Raw genomic sequence first — 11,868 nt, 5'->3', positions numbered from 1 at the left:
CTTGGGGAATATTAATGTCTGGAGTTGTTCTTTTTCTCCAGTCCAGAGACCGGAAGATGGTCGGAGATCTGGAAGGCGCCCGTCACTATGGCTCCACCGCTCGCTGTCTCAACATTGCAGCCACCATCATAGTGTGCATCACAGCTCTCATTGTCATTATTGTCGTTGCTGTTGTTGCAGGTCAAGTGTCTTATACATATAGAACAGGGCATTACGGAAAATAAATGTTGTTTTAATTACAACTTGAAATTTTCTCTGAAATTTGAGATGCTGTTTTGTGATTTGACAGTTTCACTTTCATCTTTGAAAAGATAAAATACAAAAATATATTTTCAAACTTTTTTTTTTAACTTCCATGCGCTGAAACTAATACTTTTTTATTAATTTTTTTGCCAAATCTTAGTTTTTGTTATTTTATTTTTTGCAATGCTTTGTTGCTGCTAAATCTCTTTTAAGATTTTTTTTTTTACATCTGACAAAATGCTTTCTAGAAGCTCATGAAAGAACATTTATGACCAAACGCTTAAACAGTTTGCTTTTTCATGACAAAACTGAACTATGTTTTAACTCAAAATTAAAGGCTGTTAAACAAAGTAAAGTGTACTGTTTTAATATTTTTAAAAAAGGCTTAAACAGCTGACAATTTAAGAATCCCACATAAACAGAAACACAAAACCTGTTTTTTTGACTGAGTGAATATAAAAAAAGTTTCTAACGAGATTTAAATAGATTTGATCAAGACAGCGATACGTTAAGCTTGTATAAAATCATTTTACTTTGAGTTCATCTAAAATTACATTTTTTCGTCCAGACATTTGGTAGAAGGTGGCTTCTCCATAAAAGATTCTGCATGTCTGACAACAGAACTTTTTTTTTCTCTCAAGACTGTGATCTAAAAAAAAAAAACAGTAAAGGAAATTAGAGAAAATAGAAGAATTCAGACTCAAAGTAGACTTTGTTCATGCATGTTGGAATACAAATTAGGGTAAAGTAAAATAAGTCTATTTAGATTTTGAGCAAACATTTTTGAGGGTGAGGTGATAGAAGACAAAAGATCTTCTGAAAGATAAAGTGTTTGTGTCAGCAAGGAGGTAGATATACAGCTCTGGTCTCCATCTGACACTTTTTATGGATTCCAACTGCAGAAACTGTGACAATGAAGCAGCTTCAGTCTAATGGCAGAAAACTTATGAGGGCAAATGCAGTTTCTTAAAAATTTTCATATTTAGGTTTTTATTTTAGTATTATGGTAACGTCATGTTTGCCATTTTAAAAAAAGTGATTGTGTTCAAATTGCTTTTAAAACTCTTGATAGTACCGCACTGTGGTGGTTGAACCTCAAAGAACCACATACAGTGGTCTTAGTGCTGGTTTCATTTCTTTAAATCAAAAATATATATTTTTACTTAAAATACATTAAAAATGGGTGCACGCATTTGATTCGTTATAAGTGAAACGACAGCTTATTGACTTATATTTCCAAGTTTCCATCTCAGGTGAACCCCATCCAAATCACTCGGAGGAAACAGACATTCCACTTGGGTAACAGTGTCAGCATGGATCGCCAACTCTTCTCATTGACTTTGTTTCTTCAAATTAGGTTTTTTTTTAAGTCTAGTTTTATATTATTTAAATGTTGTTAGCTCTTTTCTTGTTTTGTAGCCATTGATTAATGACTGAGAATGTTTGGATCAGTTTGTTTCCCCCTCCCTCTATGGTTTTGCCCGTGTCTATAAAACTTCCCCTTGTGTAAAGTGGTTGAATCAGGTCTGGCTCTGGCTCTGTTCCAATTAGAAGTTCAAACTTACCATTTTGTGGCAAAGTCTGGGATATGTGCTAAACCAAAGCAAACAATGCCACCCCGGAATGTAGGGTCCAGGGAACCCAAAGGCAGTTCTGACAAGGACACGTGGATTCTTCCCAACATACCAAGACGTGGTTCCAGTTTCAATAAATAGTTTTATTACAAAGTAAAAAGAAAAACAACAAGCCCAACTGGGGGAAGGCTTACTGGCAGAACGCTGGGTATACAATGGGAGGAAAAAACAAAACTGGATTACACCACACACAGTCACATGCACACACACATGGAAGGAATTTGCCTCACACCAGGAAACACAAACGAGCCTCCACGTCAATCGCCCCACACGCTCTGCCAAAGCACTTCGCCCTGAAAAGAACAACAAAAGTAGTAAGTGGGGGTTGTCAGTGGGTAAAAAAAAAAAAAAAAAAAAAAACATGCTGAGCCCCAAACCACACAAACCTACACACTCGCACCTAAAAGAGAATCCAATTAAAAGAATAAAATAAAAAAGGAAGGCAACTTTCCATACAGTCTTGCTGGTCGCCAGGGGCCTGTAGTGTGGCTGGCAGAGCTTTTGTTCCACTGCACAGCGCAGGAAACAGAAGCCCCCCCCCAAAAAATAGAAAAACAAAACTAGCCATCCAAGCAGCCTTTCTAAAACAGCAGTGGTGCCCTTTCTGCACCTAAAACAGATCAAAGTTACAGTTAAGAATAATAAAAAAAAAATAAAAAAAAAAAAATCAACAGGCATAAGCACAAACACCTGCAGTGCTCCATATCACCTGAATGGCTGGAGGAAAAGGATTCACACAGTATGTTCGCAATCCAGGTTAGCTACTCCAGGTACTGGAGTGCTCTGTTTGGTGACTGAATATAAAAACTAAGTCAAAAACCGAGTCACCAGTCACTCCAAGGGAGACAGCATGGCTGACCTTACCCAAACCAGCAGAGAGCTGACAACCAGGAAGTAGGCGGGGTTGGGCACGGTGCATCAGATCCCTGTAGGGTTAGCCAAACCAGGTAGTCAAGGTGATCAGGAGATTGACTGCTAATGCACTGACTGCAGCTACAATTTGATAAACCCTGAGCTCGGGGTTGAAGAACTCCACACCTGCTGAGGCTGAGTATGTTCATTACAAAACACCTGATAATTGTTAGTGCAATTAACCTCCTGCTGATTACTTAGAAGGGAAACACATGCATGCTGTGAACACAAGACCCTCACCACCAATCACATAATTCATTATGCAGTGGAAACTAAAGGAGAGAAGAAACACAGCATACATCACAGAGGCAGAGTTGGGTTTTTTTTCAGGTTTACGAAGAATGTAAGGTCATTTTGAAAGAGAGTCAGTTTGACAAAAAAAAAAAAGTAAATGTGTGAGTTTTGACATCTAATTCTTGCTCAATTTTTTTGATAAGCAATGGTTAAAAAAATAAATAAAGCAAAAACTTTAGAAAATAATAAATACATATTCAAGCACTGATTCATTTCATAACAAATCAAGCGTGATTTTATTTCTTTCCAACAGTTCCCTATAAAGGTAAAGTAATATTGTAAGTTGACTAAGTAATATAATGAGTTCCTGAGATGGAATCATTTTGGAGCCAAAAGGACTCCGTACCAACTTAAGATAACACAAAGCACATTCAACAAAAAGGCTATGGAGTCAATTTTATTTCATTCTGTCTATCTGTAGTTAAAAGAAACTTGTAACTTTAAACAGAATCACCAATGGGGGCCTTTCTGTGTGGAGTTTGCATGTTCTCCCCGTGCATGCGTGGGTTTTCACCGGGGACTCCGGCTTCCTCCCACCGTCCAAAAACATGCTTCATAGGTTCATTGGTGACTCTAAATTGCCCCTAGGTGTGACTGTGAGAGTGAATGTGTGTGTGATTGAGGCCCTGAGACAGACTGGCGACCTGTCCAGGGTGAACCCCGCCTTCGCCCGTCAGTAGCCGGGATAGGCTCCGGCACCCCCGCGACCCCGAAAGGGAAGAAGCGGACAAGAAGATGAATGAATGAATGAGTTATTCTTCGTAAGTTTTTCCTACCCGGAAGTAAAACGACTCAATTCCTGAAGCTCCGCCTGCCGCTGCGTGTGACTGCTGTCCATTTCCTGACGTCATCCTAGAGAAAGTCCTGTGTCTGTGTTTTTCCCACAAAAATAATCCAAACTTCTTCAAAGATGGATGGAAAATATATCTGCCTTTAGTAGCGCTGGCCATTGCTACACTGCTTCACAGAACAACAAACGCGGCTCCTGCATGGCTGTGCCGGACCGGGGGTTGGGGAGTTCAAAAGGAGCTTCGCGTCTAAAGTAACAAACATGTGTTTCAGCTGGAATTTATTGAAGACATGACACAACTGGAAGATATACAGTATTCTGCATCTAAAATAAACGTTTATTGCTGATCTCCAAGGGGCGTGTTTATCAATAATTTGTTACAGTTGGGAGTAAAAAAATGTTTTTTATTATCTCTTGCAGATCACGCTTAAAAAGATCAGTGTTAAAATATTGAGTATTACTAGTCCTTATAAACTTAGGAGGTTTATGTGGGGCTGCTATTTTCCAAATGCAGTAAATGATGGAATGAACACTAAGGCTGACAAAAAACTCCAGAAGAAGCTATTCTATTGGACGAGCAACTAGAATCCAATCAAGAAGAGATTGACAACTGGAAGTAACTCTGGTTGATTCCTTAATGATTTTTAAATAAATCACACCCAGATAAATCTGAGGGGTTCGACCAATCTAAATTAAAATCTCCAAACAAAATAAGTTCCTTAGAATTACCTAAAGAGGATTTTCAAGATTAATAGAAGAAACTGAGATGCCTTCTGAGAGCCAGGTTTCCGATATTGTGATAATATTTGGTTTATTGTAAGTAACCCACGCTCTGAGATGGTCAATTTTGGGAAGTAAGCTTCGTATATTCAGATGAATTGTTTGAAGACCTTTCAAAATAAAAGATCAGTCACAATATCCCTACACTTTGAGCTCTAGGGAACAGTGAGGAAACAGCCCAGAACTAGACAGTAGGACAGGTCAATGACCTGAAGAGACCCAGGACCATAGTATACCAATGGTAACTATAGTGACACACTGTCATAGATGCAAATCCTGAAGAGCTCCAAAGGTCTTCCTGCTTAAACCAGCACATGTCTAGACCAATCTAAAGATCACCAGAAACCATCTGGATGATCCAGAAGAGGATTGGGAGATTGTCATGTGGTCAGAGGAGACCAAACTGTACTCTTGGTATAAACACTACTTACTGTATTTGGAGTAGAATGAAGTTGAGATGCATCCCAAGAACATCATTCATACTGTGAAGTTGTCAAAGTCTTTGCATCAGCCCTAAAACATCACAGCTCTTGAGAAGTGCAACCTGGAGATGACCTACGGGAAAAATGTGTCCCCTGTCATTGACAACCTGCAATGGCTGGTAGGCAGGATGAAATCAAGGAGCAGGAAGGACTTCAAAGAAGGCGTTGAAGAGCAAAAATATTTAATATAAAAACCGTCACCGTAAGCACAGGCTCAAAAACACGGAGTAGACAGCTGACCACACAAGACTCTGAGACACTGAAACACTCAAAGAGCATTCCCTAAATACCTCAGACTAAATGAGAGATGAAAAGCAGCTGTGGCAACCAGATGAGAGCAAAGGAGAAAGGGGCAACACTGAGTAATATAGCACAACCAGGATTACATTACAGTTAAACTTCTATTATTGATCACATTGGTATGTTCTGCACAATTAAATAACATGTTTTTTTTTTTAATAAAACAATACTTAAAAATACTTGATTCCCCCCGGTAAGCTTTTAATTGTAAACTAGTGATGGGCAGATGAAGCTTCATGAAGCATTGAAGCCCTTCTTCCAATTGGGTCACTTCAGTTCAATGCTTCATGAAGCTTCATGTGCTCTGGGAGGACATTTAGTGGACACAAAAATCACTTGAAATTGAAGTGTCGCATTTTGAAAAAACCTTTGAAGAAACATGCCAGCAAAATAACGAAGTTTACAAACATGTACTTTGCCTATACTTTCTTTGTGTTTACATATGTTTTATGTCTTGATACAATAAATAAAAAAATATATATATTTTTGCAATCTCAAAGGAAAATCAGGAAATGATGAAAAATATCATTTAAGTTGAGGTGAGGGTATGGAATTAGGTTTAATTGGTACTGGTACTTTAAAGGTGTGGGATTGTGTGTGGGTTGGGGGTTCCAATCTATAAACTAATTTGCTTGTTTTACAATATATTTCTTGGTGTACAGAACTTTTTTTGTCACCAAGTATGAGAAGTAAGATATAAACAAATACTGATGATTGATTAAAATGGTTTAGGTCTCTAAAGGGTGGAACATGTGCTTCAAAGATAAAAAATAATATTAAAATCAAAAAATGTAAATCCAAGTTTTTCCATAACATAAGTGTGACAAAGCAGTGTCTCAGGGTGAAGGAGAGCACATACTGTACATGAGCTTAAGATACTTTATTCTGACAGGCACTCCAGTTGCATCTTCACACAGGCAGAAGTAAACACATATTTCACCATTCACTTTGATTTGCTTCACCCATTTGGAAAGAACCCTCACGCACCCTCATGACCCCGCCTATTCCTACATGAGCCCGCCCACCATCACTGGAAACGTCAAATGATTGGCTAGAATATAGCAACACTGAATAGAAAATAAGTAATTGACCTGTCTGAAGAACAAAACACCAAAATCTGCGTTTTTATATAGTACCAGTACCGACTTGGCACTAGGTCTTAGCGACATGAGGGTGGTTTGGGTTTGACAATGATCCTATTTTTATAACATTGAGATCAGTCTGGGCCAGTGTGTTTAAGGGACGGATATTTTTCTAATAATAATAATAATAGCTCCTCTGAAGACGATCTCCAAGTTCTCACATCAAACATCCACATTATGAATGGAGCCTGTGGCATGAACCACTTCATGAATCAGTCACGTGGTACAGCCAGGCAGTGAAACTTCGGACGTCATCATTTTCAGCCCCTCCCCAAAATGAACTATTTTTACATGTAGAGGAATGGATGGAATGGTGCTTCTTCCATATCCTCTTGGCGTGGTTGAGAAACGAAGAGTCACTTCACTTTTGTGCAGAACTGGCACATTTATTTAGGCAGAATAACATTCCAGCACATGCTCCTCGGATCACTGAGATCACCATATCATCTTCATACAAAACCCGCTCATGCGCAGCTCAGCCGGAGAACCTCAGAGACCGCTGTGTTTCATTAACGTAAAGTATGCTATACGGACACATCCTGAAAACACATTTTATGAAACACTGAGTAAGGGCGCGCTTCCATCTTCACATTTAACAAGATAAAATAAAGATGAATCTTTCGCAGACATTGTCTTCTATTATTTGTTATTTTTAGAACATATCCGTCTCCCGGATAAATGAAGGACCACTGTGGATAATGATTGTGTTTTTGTAACGATTAAATATGGCCAGTGATTATTGTTTATGAGACACGTTTTATTATTATTATTTTAAAACAGCAGTTTCCCTTAAATCTCATAAGTCTTGACTGGAGCCTGAAGCATTCACACCGCTGTCGAGACTCGCAGCACAGTCTGAGGCACTCCATGAAGCAGTCACGTGGACAGGGCGGTTGTGGCGCAGTGGTAGGGTAGTCGACTAGTGATTGGAAGATTGGGGGTTTGATTCCTGCCTTGCCCGCCCATGTGTTGAAGCGTCCTTGGGCAAGACACTGAACCCCAAATTGCCTCTGGTGGAAGGTTGGCGCCAGTGTTCAGCAGTGAAGCCACCACCAGTGTGTGAATGAATGGGTAAATGGGTCTGTGACCGTGAAGCCCTTTGGGCCTTTGAAGGAGGGTAGAAAGCGCTATACTATACCCCATTTACCATTTTACAGCCGGGTAGTGAAGCTTCAGACGTCACCGTTGTCAGCTCCTCCCCCAGATAAACCAAGCCTCTGCGCACCACGGAAACTCCTCCTTCCCCGCCCTGCACCGGGACACACCGCAAAACAGTGAAGCTCTCTTTGACGTTCTCTGTACTTCTCTATCAACATCCTCAAAACGAATATTGCATTAAACTTCCTTCCTCTTCTTGTTTTCTAATGCTGCTGATCTAGTAAGTGGGCCTGGTTACATTGTTTTTGAGCTTCCTGTTATAGTAACTGACTAAATTATTCACAAGTGTAGTCATTGGATGTTTTCATTTAGCTGTGAATTATTTAAGTTTTTCTTTATCTGTTTTCTCAAGGGGACGTACATTAAAACTGCAAAACTCTTGCAAGAGTGGGAAAACCCTGGAAAAGGCTGCCTTTTGCACTTTTTCTTCAAATTGGTTAATTTCATCAGACCATTTTTTTATTTCATCTAGTTCTGCATTTTCTTCAACTTTTCTGAGGGATTAACTATATAAATTATGTAAATGATGAACAGTAGCGGACATAGAATTTATCCTTGCGGGACACCAAAGAAAATAGTTTTCTTCCAGTTAAGTAGCTTTTTACACTACATATAATAGACGGAATTTTCCATTTTTCATGTAGGACGGCATATGAGCTTCAAATAACTTTTTAGGGTCAGTGGGATTCCTGTTGCATATTTCTTTTCATCTTTTAGGGTTTCTTCAACAGTCATTAATGTTGACCTCTTAATCAATTTATTGTTCTGATCAATACATCTGACTAATTTAATGTTGAATGTTTCATCTTAATTGATGAAAGAGGGAAGAGGTAGATCTGCAAATAGATTTTCATTCATTCACTGACACTTTATCAAGCACACCTTGCTAATATCAGGTTGGATGCAAGTTTTTTCTTTGTAATTCCCAATAGCAAAGTGAAGTGCTTGTTGATTATTGAGTAATCTCATAAAATATTATTTCAGTAAACAGTAACATAATCATACATCATGTAACTGACATGTAATACTCATTGAGTATCATCAAAATACAATGTCATATTAATGCAGAAAACTAATAATTACACTTTGAAATCAAGTTTTCAAGTAACATTAGAGTGCTTCTTAATCATTCTCTGAAATAATTCTTATATATTCAGTAAACATTCATGATTCACACAATATGTAATAATCATTGATTATCATTAAAACACATAATTACATGAATCCTGTAATTATTGCTACATATTTCAGATCAAGTAAAGAAAATCAATACCATAGTATTGTAAACATTACAGTAATCATTTAATTTGTCCTATCTTCGTCTTGTGAAATGCGAGTTTCTTTATACATTTTCTTGAATTTATTAATGCTTGAACATTGTTTGAATCATTACTTAACGTGCTCCAGAGTTTGGTGTCACACACAGAAACTCTGAATCTTTTCTTTGTGGTTCTTATCAATCTGACCTTCAAGTTCCTGCATCCTCTCAGTCTGTTCCTCCTTCATATTCTAAGAAGTGTTTCTGGATATTGTACCCTAATGTTTTCCCACTAGCTCTGTATAGACATTTCGGAAAATGGATACCACCGTGGAGAGACTTTCTGTTTGGATCGAAGGGAGACTCGTCTAAATTTCCCACAACTTGGTCCATGAAAAAAAATCGCCTCAAGACTCTGTGAGACCAGTTATGGACACAACCAACAGACACAATTGCTGATTTGCTGGTGCCCAAAAGCATTTGATCTAATATGGCTCCCCTGAGCTCAACGCTTTGGCCTTGGCTCTCTCAAAACAATTCTGCTTCCTCAGTGAATGAAATGTGGGTTGGATGTGAAGGTCGAAATCTTGACTTCAGCATACTTCCTCATCCCCCTCTAGCTCACAGTCTGGAGTGGGCAGCGCCCCCAATGGCTGCAACCCCCGGAAACGGTGCACTGGTGGTTCCCCCCTCCCTCATACCCTGTCCTACAGCTCATATCACGTGTGCCGTTCAAGTTTTGTGCTTCTTCTTGTATAGCAGGGTCCTTTTTTCTACACCTATATCCTGCCCCTTTAGAGCAGAGTACAGATGTGTGTTCTTTTTTTTGCCACCGCTGATCCCTTTATGTACTTTACCTTCCCCCCCTCTACTTACTTGTAATTTTGTTGTAATGTACTTGTACTGTTACAATGACAATAAATGCTCCTGAACTTCATTTCTGTAACACTTTCGATTAAGTCATTGTTAACTTTAATTGAGAGCTCTGTATTGACTTTGTAATTACCAAAAAACATCACTTTGGGTTTGTCTAGATTCAAAGATAGTTTGCTGTAACCCATTCATGATTTTATTTTGATTAACTCTGTGTTCAACACATTGATAACATTGATTGTCTGCTTGAATATATCATTGATGTAAATATTGAACAGCAGCGGGCCCAGAATTGATCCTTGTGGGACACCACAACTTATACCTTTGGCCTCTGATGTAAATTCATTCATCTTGACAAATTGTTTTCTTCCTGTTAAACAGCTTTTGACCCAACTTAGCGCTACTCCTCTGATCCCGTACACCTCCAGTTTGTCCAGTAGGATGTCATGATTGAGGGTCAAATGCTTTTTTTAAGTCAATGAAGATTCCAGCTGCATATTTCTTTTTATCCAGAGCGTTTGTGATTTCCTCTACAGCATCAATGATAGCCATTGAGGTTGATCTGTTTTCTCTGAAACCTGATTGGCTTTCATTTATTATGTTATATTTATCAATGAATTTAGCTAATTTGTCATTGAATATCTTTTCCAGAATTTTTGAGAATTGTGGAAGGAGAGAAATAGGTCTATAGCTTGTAAACAGGTGTTTGTCTCCACTCTTATAGATAGGAATCACCTTTGCCATTTTCATTTGGTTTGGGAATCTCCCAGTTTGTAATGATAAGTTATATATGTATGTTAGAGACTTATACTGTTAATCACCTTTTTCACCACCATCATATCGATATCATGACAATCTGCTGAGTTTTTACTCTTGAATTTATTAACAGTTGATATCAGCTCATTTTCGTTCACATCTGAAAGAAAGATGGAGTGTGGGATCCTTGCCGTGGATGGAATGTGTCTTTTTTGGTTTTACACTGGAATTTCTCCCGCCAACTCTGGACATTTACAAAATAGTTGTTAAGACTGTTTGCTGCTTCATTCATAAAATAGGTTTGACCCTTCTCATCTGTAAAGTAATCTTGGTACATTTGTTTTTTTGGTCCCTTTTTTTATGATGGTGTTTAATATTTCCCAAACTCAGTTTATATTGTTTTTATTTTTATTCTTATAGTACACATTTTTTTACTGTGCCGTGTTATGTCAGTCTGTTTATTTTGGTGGGATTAGTATCTCTGTTCATTTTCTCTTGATCTTTGTTTTAAGAACTTTTTATAGAGGTTATTTTTCTTTTTACAAGCATTTTGTAGACCAGTAGTTAACCAAAAACATTTAGCAAATCTGTCCCTAAATTGATAAATTGGACAGTTCTTGTTGTATAGTGAGATTAATATTTAAAAAAAAAACATTTATCAGCAGTATCCACATCTTTCTCTCTGAACACAGTTCCAGTTTTGTCTGGTTAAGTCATTATTAAGAGAGTTCATTGTAGTGTTCATTTTACATCTAGTAAACATTTTTAAAAGTCTTCTATTAGACATCTAAAAATAATCCCAAGATTATATTTCTACATGTAGATGTGTAGGAGACCTCTATATACAAAACACTAATAGTAGACGTCTAATAAAGTAACAAACTAGAATTGTCTGAGATGTCCTGTAGACATCTACAATAGATGAATATTACTTATCTAATAGAAATATTCTATCTGATGGAAAGAAACTACAAAAATGGCCAATTTATAACGTGCAAGGCATGATGGGACCAAACACAACTAGCTGTGAGAGAGTTGTCTACCAGAAATCCAAACACATATAAGCAAAATACCTCTATAAATAGATGTCTTTCAGAGATATAATGCTTATCTAAAGCTGTAAACGCTGATACAGCTATGAAGCTTTGTCTGTGTCCAGTCTCCTATAGGGACCAGTTCCTGACACTTTTTTGTTAAAGGTAACATCAAAACATATGTAATTTTGCTCTTAGTAAAATCCCTTTAG

General features: G+C 37.9%; 1 protein-coding gene and 1 long non-coding RNA gene across 2 annotated transcripts in view; one reads left to right on the top strand and one right to left on the bottom strand.

Moving 5' to 3' along the window:
* The window catches only part of LOC112141259 (dispanin subfamily A member 2b), a 43,789-nt gene extending 42,948 nt beyond the window's left edge, over positions 1 to 841 (top strand). The window contains exon 2 of the mRNA XM_024264363.2: positions 42 to 841. Coding sequence (XP_024120131.1) covers positions 42 to 224 — 183 coding nt within the window. The 3' untranslated portion in view covers positions 225 to 841. The remainder of the gene's footprint in view (positions 1 to 41) is intronic.
* A 760-nt stretch (positions 842 to 1,601) lies between these two features.
* Positions 1,602 to 3,616, bottom strand: LOC112141262. The gene is made up of 2 exons (XR_004948006.1): positions 2,587 to 3,616; positions 1,602 to 2,487 (listed from the first exon to the last, which is right to left on the bottom strand). It is a non-coding gene; the product is annotated as an uncharacterized LOC112141262 (long non-coding RNA).
* Between the last annotated feature and the right edge of the window lie 8,252 nt (positions 3,617 to 11,868).

Source organism: Oryzias melastigma, linkage group LG6, assembly GCF_002922805.2.
Source record: "Oryzias melastigma strain HK-1 linkage group LG6, ASM292280v2, whole genome shotgun sequence".
NCBI lineage: Eukaryota > Metazoa > Chordata > Actinopteri > Beloniformes > Adrianichthyidae > Oryzias > Oryzias melastigma.
The sequence above is the reverse complement of the archived record's forward strand: the minus strand, read 5'-3'. Positions and strand labels throughout refer to the sequence as shown.